The sequence below is a fragment of the Durio zibethinus genome, chromosome 28, assembly GCF_047325235.1.
Source record: "Durio zibethinus cultivar Kanyao isolate XHJ-2024 chromosome 28, ASM4732523v1, whole genome shotgun sequence".
NCBI lineage: Eukaryota > Viridiplantae > Streptophyta > Magnoliopsida > Malvales > Malvaceae > Durio > Durio zibethinus.
This window is the reverse complement of record NC_143189.1, coordinates 1,773,880-1,796,353: the sequence shown is the minus strand read 5'-3', so window position 1 is coordinate 1,796,353 and position 22,474 is coordinate 1,773,880. Positions and strand designations below refer to the sequence as shown.

Sequence of the window (22,474 nt, the reverse complement as noted above, 5' to 3'; positions counted from 1 at the left end):
ACAACTATTGTTTGAGTTTTCCTCTGATTAGCCAAAACAAGGAAAAGGAAAGTATTTCACGAAAGTGATAGATCATGAACTGCTGGGAGTCATATACTTTATTAACATCAACAATGATGCATAGATGCTTTTCCTTTTCAGTATTCCATTTTATGTTTCTGTCTTTGTATTTCTTAGGGCAAAAACAAATATATATAAGAATAGAATTCCATGGAGTACTCGACTGAGATAGGTACTGATCCGGATGCTTCAAGTTATGGTATAATACCCATGAGCCGATCAATTCAAAAAGTCACCAAAAGTTAACAAAACAGAAAGCAGCTGGCAAGACCATATACCAGTCAAGAAAAATTATTATAAATTATACTTTTTTTATTTCTCATGATTAGTCACTTGTCACATCCGATTCTTCAATATTAAGCTTCTTTGAGAGTTTTGGATATGTACTTGATTAAGTTCTTTACTTTTAATTGGTTCTCATCTCTGATTTTTTTTTTCTTTTTACATTGCTTAACAAGGTTGAATAATATCTTGTTAAACGGATGTAGGATTTGCTTGAACGCAATAATTTGAGGAAATAATGACTTCAAATGGTTGATTAATGGATTCTTTTGTAATCTGCTTTATCAGTGTAAATTGTGAAACACTAAATTAATGGCAAAGAAGATCTTAATGCAAGAGGCCAAATGAAAAATCATCTCTTTGAGAATTTCATTTCCTCACATATATATGCATCAAATTTAGGTTATACTTGGTTTGATCTGATAATAATCAAAAGAAGTCAACCACTGAACCTTTAGTTGAATTAGGACTGTAAGGACGAAGAAGTCCAACAACCTAGTTTGTTTTTGCGTAGTTGAGTTGTGTAATTGTGGTTCAACTCTCTTTTATTTCGTTTTTCAGCAATGGTTTTCAATACAATATGGTTTTATGGTGTTACTATTGCATTATGCTTGCTACTATTCGTTTAGGATAAAGTTGCAGAAAATTCCAGATTACAACTTAAGAAAAGTTATGCTAATCAACAGTGGAGTAGTACATAATGATTAGAAAGAGATAGTTATGTGTTAGACAAGTTTTAGCAGTGATCAAAGATTCTTAATTACAACTTTTAGAAACAGTAAATTACCTTGGCACACATCATGAAATATCAAAATAATACCATTCATCGGTAAATCCAGTGCCACAACAAACACAAAAAGGATCCTAGGTTATTATTAGATGATGGAATGAGAGAGGGTTGGGTCAGTTTTGGCTATTTTTCAAGTTCAATATCTGTAATTAAAATGTATGCAATATTTCACCCCATTATGGACACTGGCCAGTGGCTTTTCCATACAAAAGCATGATTCATGCCCCCCAATAAGATAAAATCTTGAATCCTCAAGGCAGCCACGCGCACACTCAAGCACAAATGAAGAATTGAAGAGAGTTTTCTCTCTTTTTCTTGCTGTCTTTTTCTCTCTTTCTCTCTCAATTAAAATAATGAAGAAACCCTAAAAGCAGGAACAGTGGTCTGCCATCTGACTTCCACCAGCAACTATCAAGCACATTCCCAAAATATTTTAAAAAAACACTGAAAAAGTCGAAACCCCAATCAAATGAGCTCCACTCACTTCTATAGCTAGTCCTGAACAACAACAAATATTTCAAATACAATAATCTCTTTATTGATTTTCTCTCTTTTTTTTTTTCTTTTTCATGTAGTAAATAATAAAAGGGGTGGCTGCCCTGTACACATACTCACCAGGAACAAAAGGCTCTTTATGAACCCCATCTGCTAAATTCAGCTACTAACATCAACAAACAACAACAAAATAAATAGACGTCTAGTATAATATCAGTTAAATTCACGTCGGTTTTCGCTGAATTTAGCACTTGTTCCCGTTGCCAATCACCTCCAACTATAATTAATATTACTTGGATTATTGAAAAAAAAAAAAAAAACTATGGTTATCTTCTTTTTTTTTTTTTTTTTAATAATCCTCCAAGGGTTGGGTTCCTAATCATTTGCTAGCCCTATATCATTGATCATTCTGCTTGTAGCTGGCCCAGCAGTCCAGCACACTGTTCGTCTCTATCCATCTTTGGAGCGTCACTTCCTTTTTCTTTTCCCTTTTTCTTTGTTTTCTTTAGCTTTTTATCAAAACTGGTACAGCAAAGCAATGTAGCTAGCTTCTAAATTTTCCATTATCTTTTCTTTTTCTTTTTTCACTTTCTGAGTATCGAAGTTATGGCCGGAGCTGGTAATTAATCTGCTACAGTGTAGTTGTGTACAACACCCTTTAACTATATTAACTGTCTCCTCTCTACCTGTAAGTTCCACCCAACGTCGGCGTCCAAAAATCAGCTGTGGTCTCATTAGCAACTGGGAATGTGCTTGAGATTGGAACCAAACAAAGCCCCCGGCTTCTTAGATCCTGTTTTGGCCCTTCTGGGTCTTTCAACTTATCAGGACTCTGCAAGAAAAAAGTGCGGAATTGTTCAAAATCAGAATAAGACATTTACTCCATTATTCGAATAGGAATTCATAGTTATTATTAGCAGACTGAAAAAGAAAACCAGTTATCGATCAAAGTGTTCTTTTCTTTTTTATTTAATACCTGTTGTTGTTGTATGGAAGCTGCTGCTTGTTTCATATATGGAGTACTTAAAACCTGAAATGACACAAAAAATTTTTTTTTTTCAGTCCATATTGAGAATTCTCTACCTAGTATCTTTTTCTTCATATGTTAAACAATATGTTAGGGTTTAGTGGTTCAGTCTTATATAAGAAAAAAAAGGAATAAAAGGAAGAAGGTAGTGGAACTGGAACTTACATTGACTTGATCATGGAGGAACTTTATGTATTCAATAGCTTCATGGAGAACAGATGCAGTATCAGTCTGAAAAAAAGGTAAGGTATACATCAACCAAAGGACAAGATAAAAGTAAAGCCTTCAATTATATTCTGTGAAATATCAAAAGGAAAAAAAAAAGCAGAAGAAAATTCCAAAAATTCACCTTTCCAAAAGGTGAAACCAATTGCTGGAGAGCAGTGATTCGGTCCCCTAGCTTTTCTTTCCGAACCTGATAAAAATTGCTATAAATTATTATCTTAATTCTTTGAATAAACGATCACTTTCTTGGAAGAAAAAGCTTGAAGATTCCATCATTAAAAACACTTGGTCAAATTTATATAGTAGTACCTTAAAAGTTGGTAATGGCGATGGCGTTTCAATTCTTGGCCTCTTGAATGGAGGTTCACTACTTCCTTTCTTCATCACTGACCCCCCCGACTTTCTAACTTCTTCGATATTAGTCTATAATACCAATCCATAACAGAAAATAAATAAATCAAAATCGTCACAGAAACCCTATCCCTGGATCCAAGGCATGAACTTGAACAAGTACTTCTATATATATGTCTCATCAAACTTTATTTATTTACCTTTATCGTGAGGCTGGGACAATTGGGTTTCTTTTCATATGTTTGCACAAGAAATTGTGATTGCAGCGAGGGTAAAAAACCAGCTTTAACGTCGTTTCCGCCAGTGGAAGAGGCGTTCCAAAAGGGTGTGTTGTTGGAGAAGTGTATGCTACTGGGCTGCTGCTTTGGCAACGATGGCCTTATGAATGGAGCTAGTTTTGGCCAAGAAGGTGATAATTCATTAGCGTTTGCCCTATAAGGGGCAGTGGAAGACATATAGTTGATTGACCGGTTGTTGAAAAGTGATTGTTGTTGAGGTTGGGGATCAGGTTCAAACAAACTGTGTAACAGTGTTGATGGGTACCCATATGATGCTGTACCCATTGGAAACCCAGCTGATAAGCCCTGGCAGGTTGGTGTATTGTTACCAGAGCTGGTTACAGAATTCAATCTCTGTTGCTCCAATGAAAAATCTTGATTGATAGGCTTGAAGGTAGTAATGGACGAATCTTCACCGGGGCTTGTATAGCTCTTTGGACTCCAATCCTTTTGGATTTGAGAAGAATCCAACCCATTATTCCGAGTACTGCCGCAGGCAAGAGGATGAATCACAACATATATATTCAGTTCATATAAAGAATTTTAATCTATAATAATTAAACATTTAATTCATTGATCATATTGACTTCCTTTTCCAAGGAAAACCAAAAAGTCTTAACTATTCTTCTTTCCAACTTGTGGTTGAAGCTTTGGACTATAAAGACTCCTGGTATTTGAACTTCAACCGTCAAAATTCTTATTTGATCATGCTAAAGAAAATGAATACTACTAATTATACCAGTTATCATCATAACACATCAAACTTACATCAAAGGTTGGTTCCAATCAGATGTTGTCGATGATGAAAGGCCAAAACCCATCATCTGTAAGGTAGAATCAATCAAAATACTGGTGCCACCACTATCTGAATCAGCTTGCTGAGGCTTTTGGTGAGCACCCTGGAAAAATATAGAGCTACCAGAAACTGAATTGTTAGACTCCTCATCACAAGTCCTTGCCTTGATATCCACCATATCAATACCCCATCCGAAGCTTCCCATGTCAGCAATTCCCATAGAACAAGGCGAAGAACACCCTGTAAACATGGTTTTCGACGGATTCCACCATGTCTCGCCACAAATTCCTGCATGAAATTCTTCTGCCATAGTAAACAATTTGAAGTCCTTTTTGTTTGTTGTCTTGATGAGAGCTCTCTCCCTTGTGAGCCAAACGTTACTTGTATATGAAAGGATTACCAGTGTGGCATGATGTGTAATTTATAAATGTTTAGGAGTACGGATCAGTGCAAAAGAAATTACTAGAATTTAGTTGACATTTCAAAGGATGATTGGACAAATGAGAGAAAGCATTTTGAATCGAATTTTTTTCTCTTTAAGTATTATTAATTAAAAAAGAAATTTAACTTTGTTCGCTATTCCTACTTTCCCAATAAAAAATTTTAATACTTGTGTTTTATTTGTTTGATAATTGTTTTAAAAATTATTCTCTGCTCCTAACAAATAGAGGGATGTGGGCATACGATGATGATGATGATGGTGTTTTATCTGACTGCCACGTCATTGTTTTGGACTCAAATTCTTGTTTAATCAGACGGTTGATATTTGGTTGAACATAAACCTGAAATTTATGGACCATAGGGAAAGCAGTTACTGTACGTTTGAAGTGACCATAGCGTCTGGTTCTGGTGGTGGCTCGTGAAAGTCACTTTCAAGTTTCGTCAATTTCGAAAATACCATTAACAAAAAAACTATTGACCGAAAATACCCTTAACACATTTATAATATAGAAATTTAAATTACCCTCTTGGTTTGATAATTTGTGTCAATACCAAAACCTTTAAAGATTTTTTTAAATGTTTGATTTGAATTCAAAATGAAGATCAAATTAATAGATATTTATATGCATTAAATTTGGTAAGTAAATTAATAATATAATTTAAATAAATTATATTATAAACGTGTCAAACGTATTTGACATATTTTATTTATTTTATTCATGCATTTATGTGATATAGTTTATTTAAATATAATTTTTGTATCTTACACGAATTAAATGTATTAAACACAAAAATATCGTATCAAAATTCATATTAACAAATTAAATATGAAATATATTTGTTAAAACTCATATATAGGAATTGTCAGCATTTACTTTCTTTTTTTTTCTTACACGAAATTATTTTTCACACCTTTAAGGTTTTCGTGTTATATGAAAGCAACAAAGTGAAAGAGCAAATCAATAGGTCAACAAACGTAGATGACCAAACCACAATAACATAGCCGCCTAATTTGTTATTGTGAATTTGTGAAAGGATTCCTTATATGACTTTTCAGCTAAGTTAATTTAATATTCGAATTCTAAAATCTGTTTTCCTGCTCTCATATTACAAATTTATTTTATAAAAAAAAAGTGAAAAAATAAAGGAAAAATAACAAAAAAATAAAAATCATCAATCAAAGAGAGCGGGAATGAACCATCGAAAAAAAAAATCAAAATCAATGTCAATGGCTTCACTAATGAGTAAAAAAAAAAAAATCAAACACGATACATGTGATTGAACCTTAATTTACTTTGACTTGGACCAATTAATTTAATTTCTTGATTGTGGTAAAGTTAATTAGACCTTACAATAAGAAAAAAAGAAAAAAAAAAACATTTGAAGAAAATAGTTGACTTTTGAAGATTTAAAAAGTAAGTTAGGTCTGATCCCTGAAAACTAAATTTTCTCCATAAATGCAAAGGACAGAGACTATTTTGTTTAAGTTCAAAGTTTCAACACTGCTAACTCGCTTGACATCGATACTTTATCAAGTCATAATCCCTTAATCAATCTTTCAACAAATGATCTTTGGTTAATTCTGATACACGTGGGGATATAAATGCATATATCATAATAAATTTCACAAAAAAACTATACATAGGAAACATACATATATAGTTCCACGGTGATTGATCATGTTACCTATCATCTTTATGTGGACTGCCGCCTAATATTGACTTTTATAATTAAGCAGATCACTTTGTTGCGAATAGGTCTAATGCTATAGCGAAATTAAATTGAAAATAGCCAATCATTTGCTCTCAAAGGATTAATGGGTCTTGAAATTTAAGAAAAAAAAGAGAAACTATGCTTGCTCCCTCGTTTTGCAAATTAAAAGAATGTGATAAGCATAAAATTTCTAAAGCATGAGATGATTTTTTTATACGCTTACTTGATAATTATTCATTGGTACTGACCAAATAATTTTTTTTGTATAAAAAAATCATAATCTGAAAATAAAATAAAAATTTATAAGTATTGAAATTGAAATTTTAAATATAGTAATTGTTATTTTTAAAAAAATAATTATATAAAATTGAATAAAATTTTAAATTTTGACAAATTATATATCTACATAATAATAAGCATAGAAAGGCTTAAAGTTGAACGTTACACTCCCACCAAATCAAATAATAATATTAGATTAGAAAAATGAAGCGCACACATATATATTGATTAATAACTAAAATTCCATTATTCCAAAACTTTTTAATATGCTTAGCAGCGGTTAAATTAATAAAAAAAAAAACTATTAACTAAAATAATTAAAAAACTAATTAAATACCATTAAACTAATCAAAGGTTCTTCGCCTTTTAAGCTACTTATTAACTTTACAAATCATATATATTATAATATGACCAAAGATATCGAGAAGCCGAGAAGGAAGAGAGAAGAGAAGAGAAGAGAGAAATGAGTCATCATGGGTCCCACGGGGCAGGCGCGCATGCGAGGAGACACGTGGGACCGTGTTTGACGGCTCAAGAGTCAAAATACAAGGGCGAGGGTGGCAGGTGGGTGTACAAGTACAACAGCATTACATACAGTCAGTCAATACTACTATGTATACATTACTGCAGCTTTCTGATCTTTACATGTAAGGGCGAAATCATGGAAATTAGAAGGAAAATTACAAATGATGAACAATTCAAAATTTAATTTAATTAGTTTATATAATTGATGTTTTTTAGATTTGGAGTTTGAATTTTAATATTTATAATATATTTTTTTTACATTACAATTTTTTTGTATTAAAAAAAATTATAAACGATGAAGAATGAATTTTAACTTTATGAAAATTTATTTTAAAATTTGTTTTCTAAAAAATTAATGATTATTTGAATTAACGTGATTGTCTTTTATTCCAACAATGTTATCCCCCAATTCGCAGCCTTTGATATTTTTTATTTTTTTTTTGTTAGTATACTTTGCCATAAAAAGTATTTCATTAGTAAATATATATAAAATTTTAAAAAATATTTCATTAGCAATTAAATTTATTATTAAATTGAACATTTAAATATATTGCTATAAATATTAGAGGTTGGCCTGTTCTTGTAAGATTTTAAGTTTCATGGGCTATAGTTAGAGTTTAGTATTTAATTAATATATGATATTACAATTAAGAATCTTAATACATAATTTAATTAAGTCATACAGCTTTTTGTCCCAAGTAATTGAATATCTTAATTAATCCTAAATTTGCTCTTCTCGCTTCATATAATGTCTGTGGAAAAATCAAATTTGCGGATTTGTATCTTTTGTGTTTTATTAGGCTTATATAAGTTAAATGCCACTCTCCAACTGGTTGACCTTATTAAATAATATTTGGGAATGAAGGAAAATCCTCTTGAAATAAGTGGCTGTCTAGCTGAGCCAGACTATCTCAGGTTAAAGACAGCATGGTCACTTTCCATCAATGCAAAAAGATAGTAGATCATATATATTTATACCCATCAAGCCCTTAGATTTTCTCGCTTGTCTTCTTGTCATTGTGGAATGTTCTTTCTTCACTAAGTGACCTGCCCATTTGGGGGACCCTACTGCTCATGTCCTGCTTCTTATGACTCCTACCATGCATGTACAAAAAAAATCGGACTTGTTCAAGGTTGTCATAATTATAATTATTTTACTTGAATAAGGTGATGAATCCTAGAGATTTGATCAGTGCTTTGAAATGTACATACTTAATCAAATACATGTATGTATATGTAGAAATATACAATAGTGATGTAATACTGATGGAATCATGAAGTGTGAAAGATTGCAAGAAATAAAGGAGAAATACATAGGTATGGGTGAGAAGAGAGGAATAGTGACTTGGTCAAGTAACCCCAAGCGATCATGCAGGTTGGACACAAGTAGGGAAATGAGCAAATACCAACAAAATGTGAACAAAATAAACTAATGGAGAGATGAGGCCATGGGTTGACTAACTGACTTGGGGCTTGAGAGTTCGACTCCAAATGTTCAAACCCAAAAAGATGGTCCATGTGTTTTGTGGTTCCAACGTGTGCGGTGGCTTTGCCTATTTGGTCAACCCCAAACTCGGTGAAACACACACCATGACAACGCCAGCCGCCCTTTACCCTTTCTTCTTCTCTCTTCTTTTTACACATACCTTTTCCCTTCCCTATTTACTAATTTACTATGAAGAAAACTGAACATTAACCCTTAAATTAAATGATAATTGATATATAGATTATTAAATTGTCAAATTGTGCTAAACATGATGTTAAAGTGGCTTAATGTTTATTTAGTGGTAGTTGCACTACATAATTTCCCCTTTTTCAATTCCCATGAGTTATAAATGATCAGCCCATGGGTTTCATGAAACTCAATTGTAACTTGTAATCCTTCTCTTTGCATTAGGTGCATGCATGTTCCCTCCATGGCCATCTCTGTCTAGATTGACTTCTATCCTCTTATGGGTTTGATATTATCTTTGAAAATGCATTTTTGAGCATTTTCAACCAAACAAAATTCCTCCTAAATTCCAAAGCCACCTACGACAGGTCATTCATAAATTTTTTTTTGTTGATTTTATGAAATGTCACCCAAAAACTAGTCTTCCATTTGGTGGGATTGACATGGATGATTGACCCATGTAATTTAAAACATTCTTTTAGTCATTTGGGGTGCCTAGATAATACCCCCTTTAATATTCTTAAGACTGATGATTTTAGGACATTAAAATAAGGTCATTCCTTGTCAACTTTTGCTCATACATGTCCTTGATTATATATATATATATTTACATTGGTCAACATGTACTGAAAGAGTACCTCAAAATTTTCTTTGTGTTTTCTTCTATCATTGGATTTTGAAATGTGTTATTGTGGATGCAGTTCTTTTCCTTTTCCACCGATATTTCAAGCTTCTTTCTCAAGTCTGAACTACTATGATTCACAATTTGAAATATTGATTAAATGTTTTTGAATTTAATTTGAAATCACATCTTTAAATCACTAATTCTCTTAAAATAAAAGAGAATTATTGCCTCATGAATTTTCAAAATTTTTTTCCATTAAATCATACATCCCCATCAAATATTTATTTTGTTCACACACATCGTTTGGGAGCTAATTTTGTGATATTCTATAAGCTTATGAAACTGGTAAGAAAAGCCCCACAGCTTGACATCATCGTTACACTTTAGAAAAAGAACTGGCAGATGGGTCAATTCCATTCCAATTGATCAGAGGAATTTCAAAAGCAATGGACTGAGGTGAAGGAGTTATTCAAGATAATATTGTTTTAGGTTTCATGATGGTAAAATGGAGTAGAGGGACGGGTTGGACCTACTCTTTTTCTTATTCTTCTTCTTGTCATTATTGCTAGGGAAACAATTCCCTTTCCCTACTCAATTTTTTGTCCACACGCTTCTTTACCTCATCTGAAATCACTTGTTCACATTTTTGTTTCTTACCTCGTGAAGCATTCATGTAAAAACTCCAAAGTCAGATCATGTGGATATTGCATTTTATAATCAGCATACTCAATCTTCAAGTGTGATTCACCGGTTCTAGCCAAAAAAACTGGTATTTGAGCAACCAAAGCCAAAGGTTTTGTCCAATAAGTTTATTTTTGTATGTGTTGAAGTTGTGCAGCTAAATCCTCCAGAGAAGTTGACATGATTAAGTAACTTGCCCTATATGAAAATGTAAACAAATACAAGATGATGATCAAGAAGAATCATATCGAAAAGCTTTTTGTATTACATGAGATTAGAGATAATTAAGAATGGGAAACAAGATTAGACAATTAATTATCAGATATATTAACAATACCTGACATAACTGCTTACCCTTTTAAGGGTGATCAATGCAGCTTTCCTCCAACAACTACATTCCAAATGACCCACAAAGGAAGGTTAAACTGCTCTCTGTAGAATTTGGTGAAGGATTTTTTATTTTTATTAATGATCTTGACCTTTATTGCAAGAAAACAAGAACATTAGAAACTATTGTTAATGCAACCATATACATAACAATAATTTTGCCTAAAGGAGCTATGATAAATGTTTAGAAATCCCAAAATCCTGATGTCCTTTGATGCATCAACAAAAGTTAAATAATATTCTAATAACTTACAAGATTCAATCACTTGCAAACTATAAAATTCAGTTTGGTTTGCCTAAGCCAAAATTGAAGATGAACAATCACTATCTTACATGACACAAGGATGTCGACCAGGCCTTTGTTTTTATAGATAGCCGATTAAGGATCAAACAATGAAGACAATTTTATAATAATCCCTTGGGCAAAATACATATATTTTTTATAAGAAAACAAGAGCTGGTTAATTGCTTTCAGAAAACAAGAGTTTGGTTGAACTGCTGATATAATATAAGATTTGGTCAAATGATTATACTTAAATAAATAATATAATGAATTAATTTTGTTTATTGAGTTTTCCTCAAACAATTCCACTTGGGATACTACACTTTGTAATCAATGACGTATATCAGCTAGGCCTTTTCTTGATTTCCTTGAACTGTGTGCTTGTTATGCTGTAAAATGAACCTAACCTTTTGTATGTACTCCAAGCGGAGATATAAAATTCGACTGACATTAAATTCAGTCTTCATACATTACGTTTGCTATTGGTCAATCAGAGAAGAAAATAAAGGCATCTAGTGAGAGAGTCACTGACTAATATTTGACAATTATAGCAGCAAAGTACTAACAATTAACCATGTTTCTGGGCAGTTTCTCCGGTTAAGCTGCATATCTAAAGGTCAATTGGCGGTTGAAGTTTTTGTGATATGCCAGTCCACTGAGAATGGGCCTTGGAAGAGGTTTCGACCCTTTTCATTTGTAAATAAATGGGCCTTGCATTAACTTGCAGGCTGCAGCCATTACCTTCTTTGACCAACAATGCACTGGTTGGGTTTTAACTTATTTACAAAATGCTTAATACATGATGCAATCATTAATTATTTTGTGCTTTTTATTTTGTATGTGATGGCGGGCAACCATTTCCAACAATTGTTATTGAGGATGTTGGAAGAAAAGGAAATATGTGGCATCTGCAAGAATGAATATGATCCCAGTCCCCGAGGAGACCAAGCTTGCATACTGGAGTGTGGCCGCATTTTGCATTACTGGTGCTTTGCAATTATAAACAATCAATAAGTGACATTTGAGAAAATTTTATCAGCTTCATCTCTGATACTTATACAAATTCTTCAGTTTAATATGGAAACTCAGGTCTAACAAATATCAGATTGAAATTAAAACTAATGCACACCCCAAAAAATGCAGCATAAAAATTTCTACAGTGAAACTGAAAGTTAATTACTTATAGAACTTTAATTAAAGAAAACAATGCCGGAGAAGGTGATAACAAACAAAAGCAAGATTACAAAAAAATGAAGAGTATGGCCGCAAGTCAGAAAAAGGCACCAGATATTTCAATCGATACATTTACAATGATATCATTAGAGGAACAGCAAAAGTCATAAAGAGAAGGAAAGTGGCTTCACCGATTAAAAAGTATGTAAATTATTTTGTTTAGTAATCTGACAACCGGTTAATCATCTTAATTAAAAACCTTGTTATGTAATTTTTTAAATCTGTGGCGTGTCAAGATTTCCATGTTTTATGGGAATTAAGCTGCGATTGTCATCAGTGATCACAAAACTAGTATTAGTAATTGAGCTGTCAAACTCAAACCTGATATGTAGCTGCTGACTCGATCATTTGTTGGCCGCCTTGCTGATTGACAAACTGTTGTTTATTGTTATGATTCCTTTCACAAACTTTATACTTCGGATTTCCCAAATCACCCTCCAAATATGTTGATTTTAAATCACAATTAACAAAGTATAAGACATTGAGAAAGGATAGTAAAGTCAATATAAATTAAAAATTGCCAGCCTAGAAATTAGGCGGTGCATTCTGGCCTCACTTTTATATTCCATCCTAGAATTGACCCAGTTCTGTAGTACATCTAAAAACACAATCTTAAAATTAAAAGTTTAAAACCCTTGAAAAAACCTCAGCATTCAAGTTTCAGTGTGTGTCTTTTAAAATCATCCAAACAATGTCTTCATCTCTGAAAATTCTGAGACCCATATCTTTCTTCCTTCTGTTTCTTCTCCTCCTCCCTTTCACAGCCTCCTTCTCCATACAAGAACTCCTCCAGAGTCAAGGCCTGCCTATAGGTCTCTTCCCGGACAATGTTAAATCCTACGAACTTGACCTTGATGGTCGCCTGGAAGTGCACCTGGAAAGCCCATGCATGGCCAAGTTTGATGGAAGAGTATACTTTGACCGTGTGGTGAGAGCTAACCTTAGCTATGGCGGGCTTGTGGGGCTTGAAGGGCTCTCGCAGGAAGAACTATTTTTGTGGTTGCCTGTTAAAGGTATCATAGTGACTGATCCTTCTTCTGGGCTTATCTTGTTTGATATTGGTCTTGCTTACAAGCAACTCTCTCTTTCTCTCTTTGAAAACCCTCCTGTTTGCAAGCCTCAAGGTAATCTTTTTCTCTCTCTAATCCTTCTGATCCTCATTGGTTTTGTTAGTGTTTTTTTCATGATTGATTTGGAGCATGAATTTGTTTATAATTATTTGTTTCTTTTATTCTGCTTATTCCCTCTGTTTTGGGTTTAAAATAATCAGTCTAGAACTTTAAATTTATTATGTTTTCTTAGGATTGTGTTCTTTATTATGTTTGTCTGAATCTTGTGAATTAAAAATGTTCTTAAATCATGTAAAATTTTGGCTGTTAAATGCAGAAGTTTTGGCAGAGAAAATTGGAAGGAAGAAGAAGGAATTCGATCTCACGAGATGAAAATTCTTAGAGATTTTGTTTTGTTTTTTTTTTTTGGCCTTTTGTTTTTTATTTTCCTTCTTTAGAGTTTGTAGAAGATCTTTGTAGGATCTAAAAATGGAAGATGGAAGATGAGATTTTGTAATCAACTGACAAAATTTTAGGAGTTCATAAAATTGTATATAAAAAAGATCTTGAATTATTTATCTCTCGCTTTTCTGTTTACTAAATTACCTCTTGTTAGTTTTCCAAGCAAAATGTTAGGATTTTGTTTTGAGTTCAAGCATTAAATTACTCTTCTCATGCGAAATTTACTCATTTGAGATTTAAATTTATATTTGAAAGCATTTATTATGAGATCAAATTATAAGATTTATGATCACAACGGATAATATTTCGTAAATTTTACATGAATTTTTACAAATATTATAGCAATTGACAATAAAAAAAAATTAAGTATTACATTATGAGAGTTATTTTTAAAATTTTTATAAGAATTAAATGTTATAAATTTCAAGAATTTCAATATTTAATGTAATCCTGATTTTATGTATTTTATTTTGAATTTGATAGAAATATTATGTTTTAACAAAAAAATTTATGATATTTTAATTTTACTTTGAGATATTCTAAATATCTATTATACTATATAAATTAAAATTTTAACCTATACTCGAAAAGCTTGTAAAATAAAATTGTAAAATTCTAGAGTTAAATCAAACAATACTTCAATAAGTTAAGAACGAATCCCCACCTTAGCAGCACTTCATATCAAAAAGTAGAAAATTCCCCTCTTGGTGACCCTACTTTGGGATTTGGCAGTGATCTTCATCACATAAAACGCAAAAGAAAATTACCAAGTTTTTTAACGTAAAAAAAAAAAGAAAAAAGGTTGATGTTGACCGTCTAGATTGTACCGTAAGAATAAGCATACACATATAGCAACTAGTTTTTCCTATCAATCTGTTAGCTGAAGATAGTGGGACCAGCGACCAGTCATTTGTTTGAAAATCAGATCAACTATAGTTAAATCATAATCACTTGGAAACATATTATCCATGATTATTACACTAAACTAATTAATCACGATTACGAACCCCAGGATTCAAAACTTTTCTTATCACTTCTCAAACAAGGTTTGGCATCTGGTTTCAGTAAAGTGTGTGGCTTTGATGGTAGGATTCAAAACTGGCAGCAACAGCTTGATTGGGCTATTCGGTATTCCAGGTATAAAACTTTCAATTTAGTTTTGATGTAAAGTTTTGTCTTTTCAAATTTGTAAAATATATCGAAGATCTCTTTGGTAATTTGGTATGTAAAAATATGAGGATTGTATAAAAATTTTCTCATGTTATTTTTTTGAATTGTTGACGGATAGCAAGTTCTTCTTGCTTCTTTGGATTAATAAAATATCATTTATATAAAAAAAAAATTATGTGAGCCCATACTTTTACAGATCAATGTTCAATTGATAGGCTTTCAAAATGGTAAGACACTACCAAATCATTGAATTAAAAGTTCAAAAACAGTAAAAATGAAGCAATAATGTATATTAATGTACTCTATCATGCTCCGAGGTTGTGTAATCTTAAAATTTGTATCAAGCACTTGCCTGACTATGAAAATCTAACCTCGTCCAAAACAGTATGAGAAGCTTGGGGACTGCAAGTAGTTTATGTTTCATAAATCGTAACACTCAAAGCAAGGCCTTTGAAAACTAGGCATCGGCATTTTGGCTCCTTCTTGTGACGCGAAGGTAGCAAACAACTACCACCACCAGAGCCATTACAAATCCACCGAGGATGACATCTCCGCCCGCTGCAGACTTAGCAGAAGAATAATGCTTCCCGATCGCTCTAATTACTGGGGCCTCTGCTACCACTGCAACATCCGGTGGATCAGCTTCTGTCCCAGCTTGATCTGGTGGGATGAGCCTGGAACCATCTGCTGCTTGAAACTTGAAAATAAAGCTAAAAGACTCGGCTGCTAAAACAATGCAAAGGTGTCGAAACGGAGCCATGAAACTCAAATGGAAGTGGTATAACTTTAAATCTTGCCAAGAAAGCAGGGTTGGTCATACACATAGAGAAGGAAGCTTGGACTGTATCTTGACTCTGTAAATTATTTTATGAGGGTTAGTGGCATGTTGGTTTGAACACTCGGAAACAACTGTTCCGTTTGTTTGAATATTGATCTCATGATCTTTGAATAATGCTTTATGAGGGGAGGTGGTGTTCGGGAAGGTATATTCGGGGGAGATCTAAAGGTTTACTCTCCGACACTATTCAATTTTGGTAAACTGTATAGAATGCGAGGAATCAACAAAATGACAAGAAATAACAACTGTGTTTCATACGATTGCTTTCAACGAATTAGTCGCTTGCCTTAGGATGGAGAGAAGATTGACCATCAGTCAACTTCACCCAAGCTAGAAAATCGGTTTCAACAAAGCCATCAAACTTTCTTCATGAAGTTTATTTCTTTAACTTAAAGTCGCTAATTACTAGTATTTTCTTGTGATAGTTTTAAATCAATGTCTTCTGTATATATTCTCCAACTTTCTCCCAGCAGGATGATTGATCATTATTTCAAAATGTAAACAATCAGACAATAATAGTCAGCATCAAGTTCAATTTAATGTCTGTCAGGAAACAGGGGAATTAGATTTCTAAAATAATCATGCAACCTTTTTTTTCTTTATTGTTCTCAACATCCAGACTTAAAATTAATCAAGGTTTCCTCTCAACCACGATAAGCAATAAAATTCTTTGAGTCATATTTTTACTGCTATAATTCAGTATGTTATAAATATTAGATAAATAAACTATAATCCTGGAAGTTGTCTTCCCAAATTCACAAATCAGAGAGACTCATCAATAGCACATTCAGAACAGTTTCTCATTCTTCTGATGATCTCTGACAGAAACTCCTGGGTCTGCTTAACCATGAGATTATCCCCATAAGCTCCCTGAAATCATAATAAATGTAACATTACCTTTAGCTTGCCAATCTTTAGGTTTATAAAACTACACAAAGGATAGAGATGTGAGCTTTGGGATGGTGCACATCACAACCACAGTACGTACTACATGGACAATATTTCGTTTTCATTTTTTGTTTCCTTTTAAAAAAGTAAAAAAAATGAGATATTTGATATTTCACTGAAAAAGGGGGCAAAGTCCAATAATACATGGGGGATAAGGGTTTTGTACCAATTTTTGGTTTGTTGCCATCACATGGTCATACAGAGGAGGGGATGTTAAGGTTTCTGCAAGCTAAACTCACCTGTACGCAGGATGAAAAAAGCATTGCTCCTTTAAAGGTGGTAACATTGGTTTCACTGAGCTCAAAACCAAGATAATTCATGGCCTCCATCAATTTAGTGAAGCAACCCCTTTTCTTCTCCAGGATAATCTTTAATAAAAGCTTGTTCCCATCAATATTGATCACCTGAACTTCTTCCTATAAACATCACAATGGAAATGGAATATCGATAGAGTTATATGTTGAGTGAAAAAGATCATATTGGAGATAAAAACAATTATAATGTGACTATGACTCATGAACAAAAAAGGGGTGAACAACCTTTATCCCACATTTCTTCATATCTTCTGCAGCATCAACTTCAGTTCTCTTTGAATTTCTTCCCTCTCCAGATGATTTTTCCATTTCGAGTAGCTGGTCACTGAGAACCTGTGAAGTCTTCTGCAGTTCTTGGATGTAAGTAATTGCATCCTCAATTATTGTTGCTTTGTTCATCTAGAATCAGGAACAAGAGGGTTGTTACTAGTAGATGTGACAAAACATTGTGAAGTTAGCAAATTGGAAATTTGAAATGTGAAGATATAAAAATGTATGGTTTTGGGTAGTTGCATTTGTGATTATTGGGACAACTGAACGCAGAGTCAATAGCCTATCACTGAGTTTCTGCCTCCTTCGTCTCTCGGCATGGAGGTTCTTTGATTTGAGTTCTTTGTTATCACCATCTTCAAGCTTTCTCCGCCCCGCCCTTCCTCTGCTAGGACCTGGGTCAGTTATGGATAATATAGTCATGTCAGAGCCTACAAATTCCATATCCATGGTCCATGGAGTCTTGCTAGTGGTCTTTGGATCACGATACGTTAAAAAATGCAGAGGGAAGAGCAAGCACTGACAAAACTACAACTTGGACATTGGGGAGAACCGTTACATATACATGATTCTCACAAGGTCACAACGAGATCGTTTGAGAGAGAATCTTGGCGGTTATGTTTGCTTGTTGGAGACAGCAATGAATTTTGCTAAATGCTCAATTTAATTCTAATATTTGAAGGGTTATTCAAATCAGGACCTAATCTTTTAAGTTTAACAACTAAGAACTTTTTCTATGTGGGATCTAACTAATAAGGACTTTTTACATGAAATTTGGTGATTGTAATACACATACTGTTAAATCGTGTTACCTTGGGTGACGTGAAATATTTAATTTAATTTTTTACTCCTTGTAAATTTTTACTCAAATGCATCTGTTTCAATATGTACATTTCAAGAAGAAACACAAACTCAAAATCACCAAAAAGGTTAAACTCAAATCTAAGAACTCAAACCTTTTATAAGTTACTCGAGCTCCTTGGGAATTTACAAGATTGACTTTTATTCTGGACTTTTTTTAGGTTTCTTTTTTTCAGGTTTCAAATGATCTCAGCTTTTTATGATTTTTATTCATGTAATGACAATAAAATTAAATTTATTATGAGTTACAAGAGCGAATTTATTTGGGTTCATGAACTCTGAGATTGAAGGGTATAGGCATCCATTTCCTTTGTATTGCTGATGAAAATAAATGTGGGTTTGAGCTAATTTCTCAGTTAATATGGATACAATATAGGGATGGTAGTGGTGGTGCTTTGATAACACACGACGGTGATGATAATGATGAGAATGATAAGAAAGAAGAAGAATCATTGGTCAAGCAAATCCTGATTACATAAGAAAATTGAAAGAAAATTTTTTTTTTTTGAGAAAATGGATTTTTTTTCTTTTAAAAATTTTACTTTACATGCCGGCGTCTTACATGTCATATTGTTTGTTTTATTTGGTAGGAATAATAGTCATTTGGCAAAACAAACAACGGATGTACGACACATATCAAATTTCATTTCTCAAAGGATTAATTGTTAAATCTTGAGTAAATTAAGCCCTGAATTGTTAAAATTGAAAATTATGTCTTGAATTGAACAATCTCCCAAATGTTAAAGGACAAAATTGAATATTTAGCCAATAAATTAATAAACTTGCCCTTTTATTTGGATAAATTTGCAAGCCCAAAAGTTTTTATATTAATATTAACAAACTTCTCTTACATTCCTAAAATATGGACATATATATATATATATATATATATATGATTATAATAATGGGTTTTATCAGGCAATTCAACATCTAACTAAAAAATTACAGAAGTAAAAAGAGAGATTAGTAATTATGTGTTTGCTTCAATCTTGGTCAGTGTTACTTTCATGTCTTGGGCAGTTAACGGTTAGCATCATTGACTGGAAAGTACAAAATCTGTGAGGCTTTTGCCAAGGCAGATATGTATTCGCTTCCACTTTGAAGTACAAACTATTGTGGTCTAAAGACAAAGATACGCAATGTCATGCCAAAGTTGTGTACTTGCTTTAAGTGGTTTAATGTGCCATGCATGAATCGTCAAAGATAGTGTTTTTTTTTTTTCCTTTCATTTTTTGTGGTTATATTACATGCTTGTTCCAGTTTATCGTATTTTTTAATACGGTTTGGGCTACGTATTGACCCAGTTAAAAAAAATGATCCACTGAAAAGCCGATGAATTAAGATGGATATGGGCGAGAAGCAATATGAACCGAAGCCTCCTAACTGTTAAGCCGAAAGTGTTAATGATTTTCAACTCTGGACTGATCAAACCACAGTTGTTCGTAGCCCACTGGCATCGTTTTCATGATGGCTTTTCCACGTTTATCTTGTCTACTTCATGCGGTATCTATTAACTAGAGCAAGACGTAGATGTTTTCAAAAACTTCAACCCATTATGCCTATACGTGCCTTCATGCTATAAGTAAATGAAATTAACATTTGATTTTTAATTACAAGCAAATCCTTATAATTAGTTGTCATTCTTATTATAGACACCACAATCAATTAAGAGTTTAATTGTTTTTGTTAATAAAAATAAAAACAAAAATAAAAAATAAAAAATTAAGTGAAACTTTAAGGTGGTTGGATTTGTTTAAGATTATTTTTTTGGAGTTATCAAATTTGGGATAAATTTAGAATTAAAGTTTGAATTTAAAGGGAATTGGAAGTCTTTTCGAGTATAGGCTTCTTTGGATCAAAACCCTATAATTATACACATACAGATCAGAGAAAAGACATAGAAAAAATACACACAAAGGAAGCTAGAGAATACGAGGTTTTTTTTTGGAGATTTTTGGTTTAAAAAAGAAGATTTTTTTTTTTTTGAAAATTTTTCTAGAAAAGTTCTAGATTTTGGCATTTTTTTTTCAGATTTTGATAAAGATTTCATTGACATTTGAATTTTTCAGTGAGTTTTTCAGAATCCAGTTAAAGATTCTGATGAAAATTGAATTCCGATGACTCAACCCAGATTCCAATGAGTTTTTCATAATCTAATGAAGATTCAACTAGTGTTTTTTAGGTTCTAGAGAGAAATAGAGAAGAGGAGAGAAAGAGAGAGAGAGAGAGAGAGAAAGAAAATTTTAAGAAAAAAAGTAAGAATTTGATCTTTTATACTGCTATTAAACAATGCCATTTTGGACATTTAAGAAACCCAAGATTCACGTATTTTTTAGCAAGTAACCCGACTCGTAGTGCTTGACCCGCTTTTAACTTGTATCCCTGTCCTTAGCTCCAACCGAGTCGAGTCGTGAATTGTGCCATTCCAACTGCTTCCTCTGCCTGCAGCCGAGTTAAGTTTTTCAGTTGAGCCAAACTATTTTTCTGTTTTGGTTTTTATTTTATTTATTTATTTATTTTAAAAGTATTTTCACATGATTAAATTTTAGAAAAAATTAAAAAAATTAAAAAATATAAAACGAAATAATTTTTTGAAAATAAAAACTAATTACCTAACGATAGAATTTTGAGAAATTTCAATGATAAATTTTTATAAAATTTTTAGGTGAGAAATTTATTTTCTAAATTTATTACAAATAGTGAAATAATTTAGATAAAGTTTCAATAATAACTAATATTTATTTTTAATTTAAAAAAATAAAAAATTTTAATAAAAATTTTGGAATTAAATACTAATTACCTAAGCATGAAATTCTTAGAAATTTCAAATGGTAAATTCTCTGAGAAATCTATAGGTGAAAAATTTATCTAAATCTGTTTCAAATGGTGGAATAATTTACATGAAATTTCAATAAAAGTAATTGTATCCTTTTTCAAATACAAATTTTTTTTTGAAATATTTGATAATTATCCAAAGATAAGAATATTAAAAATTCAAATGATAAATTCTCTAGGTAAGAAATTTCTTTAAATTTGTCCCAATTGGTGAAAGAATTTAAATGAAACTTCAAAAAATAATTGTCGTATTATTTTCTTTTCAAAGATAAAATTTTTTTTTAAATAGACCTAAATGGTGAAAAATTTAGAAATAAAAAAAAATTCTAAATTAGCCCAAATTATGGAAAATTTAGAAATGAAAAAATAAAAATAAATCCCAAGGATGAAATTATTAATAATTGCAAATGGTTGATTATCTAAGAGATTTTTAGGTGAGAAGATATTTCTAATTTGGTCCAAATTGTGAAATAATTAGATATATTTTCAATAATAAAAAATAAAAATGATTAATCTTTTTCCGACAATGGAGCATTTTTAAGAAAACAAATAGAATTCTTGAATACTCTTGAAGTGAGAAAAATTTTTAAAAATTCTAACAGATTGGTGCAAAATTTTAAAAGTTATTTATAATATTCAATATTAAATTTAAGACCATTAGACTCAAGATATTACGATAATTTAAAATTAAATGGTACCATTTTAGAATGAGCATTGTGAGGGTGCTATAACTTTTCTCATATGCAATCGAACTCTCAAACCTAGTTTTATTTAGAAGGTTAGAACCTATTTTTTAGGGACTCTTAGTCAATCTTAAGAGCTTCTTAAAAAGATAGATTCATTAGGTAGCCAATCACACCTAGTTAAAAAATATTTGTGATGACTCCTCTTATTAAGTGTAGCTATAGATTTATGAATCTATACGTTATGATAGTTTGATAACTTCATTGGCAATTGCTAGAGAGTTGGGCCATAAATTTTAAATTTGTCCTATCCTCTGATCTAATGGTTTTAAAATGTAATGATTATGTTATTTGTTTACTAACATTTTTTTTTTCTTTTTTGTCTTAATTTATGGGATTGAAAATTTTATGTTTCTTCACACACACTATCATATGGTTTTAAAATGTAATGATTATGTTATTTGTTTACTAACATTTTTTTTTCTTTTTTGTCTTAATTTATGGGATTGAAAATTTTATGTTTCTTCACACACACTATCATATGCATTTGTATTACATGGGCTTTACACCCAGGCTTCGTCCCTCTTAGGAAGAAGTAAAGTATCTACACTCTCGTGAGATGATAATCTTCGTAATGGCTAACGAAATACTCTCACTCAAATTAAATCCTTTACGTTGGTAGCTTGTGATAGGTGAAAATTGAAATGCCTTATTAGTCTATAATAGACAATGATGTAAGAAACAATTTGAGAATATTTAGTGGTCAAAATCACCTAACCTAGTATATAATTTACACCTAAGAGGTCAATTTTAAAATAGAGCCTTTTCTATATGTTGCTAGATGTAACCCTAAGTTAGGATACAAGAAAAAATAATTTGTGTGATATATTGATTATCTAAC

The 22,474-nt window shown here is 32.0% G+C and overlaps 3 protein-coding genes across 3 annotated transcripts; 1 reads left to right on the top strand and 2 right to left on the bottom strand.

Annotated features, from left to right (window-relative positions):
• Positions 1-1,585: 1,585 nt before the first annotated feature.
• On the bottom strand, positions 1,586-4,699 carry LOC111281013 (transcription factor bHLH112-like). Its single transcript, XM_022868573.2, has 7 exons — positions 4,277-4,699; positions 3,431-3,995; positions 3,189-3,302; positions 3,004-3,069; positions 2,820-2,885; positions 2,604-2,657; positions 1,586-2,459 (listed from the first exon to the last, which is right to left on the bottom strand). The coding sequence occupies exons 1-7, from the start codon at positions 4,612-4,614 to the stop codon at positions 2,310-2,312; spliced, it is 1,353 nt and encodes a 450-aa protein (XP_022724308.2). The 5' UTR covers positions 4,615-4,699; the 3' UTR covers positions 1,586-2,309.
• Positions 4,700-12,227: 7,528 nt separating this feature from the next.
• On the top strand, positions 12,228-14,005 carry LOC111281018 (uncharacterized). Its single transcript, XM_022868577.2, has 2 exons — positions 12,228-13,267; positions 13,530-14,005. The coding sequence occupies exons 1-2, from the start codon at positions 12,835-12,837 to the stop codon at positions 13,583-13,585; spliced, it is 489 nt and encodes a 162-aa protein (XP_022724312.2). The 5' UTR covers positions 12,228-12,834; the 3' UTR covers positions 13,586-14,005.
• Positions 14,006-16,293: 2,288 nt separating this feature from the next.
• On the bottom strand, positions 16,294-17,638 carry LOC111280289 (transcription factor DYT1-like). Its single transcript, XM_022867498.2, has 5 exons — positions 17,438-17,638; positions 17,150-17,323; positions 16,850-17,026; positions 16,435-16,532; positions 16,294-16,351 (listed from the first exon to the last, which is right to left on the bottom strand). The coding sequence occupies exons 1-5, from the start codon at positions 17,636-17,638 to the stop codon at positions 16,294-16,296; spliced, it is 708 nt and encodes a 235-aa protein (XP_022723233.2).
• Positions 17,639-22,474: the final 4,836 nt, after the last annotated feature.

Excerpts from the sequence above, each read along its gene's own strand:
- LOC111281013 (XM_022868573.2), bottom strand. The coding sequence starts at position 4,614 with ATGGCAGAAGAATTTCATGCAGGAATTTGTGGCGAGACATGGTGGAAT. Across the intron at positions 3,070-3,188 it reads CGCCATTACCAACTTTTAAG|GTTCGGAAAGAAAAGCTAGG; the intron begins GTACTACTATAT and ends AATTTTTATCAG. Across the intron at positions 2,658-2,819 it reads TCCTCCATGATCAAGTCAAT|GTTTTAAGTACTCCATATAT; the intron begins GTAAGTTCCAGT and ends GTGTCATTTCAG.
- LOC111281018 (XM_022868577.2), top strand. The coding sequence starts at position 12,835 with ATGTCTTCATCTCTGAAAATTCTGAGACCCATATCTTTCTTCCTTCTG. Across the intron at positions 13,268-13,529 it reads TCCTGTTTGCAAGCCTCAAG|AAGTTTTGGCAGAGAAAATT; the intron begins GTAATCTTTTTC and ends TGTTAAATGCAG.
- LOC111280289 (XM_022867498.2), bottom strand. The coding sequence starts at position 17,638 with ATGGAATTTGTAGGCTCTGACATGACTATATTATCCATAACTGACCCA. Across the intron at positions 17,324-17,437 it reads TTGTCCCAATAATCACAAAT|ATGAACAAAGCAACAATAAT; the intron begins GCAACTACCCAA and ends TCCTGATTCTAG. Across the intron at positions 17,027-17,149 it reads TGAAGAAATGTGGGATAAAG|GAAGAAGTTCAGGTGATCAA; the intron begins GTTGTTCACCCC and ends TGATGTTTATAG.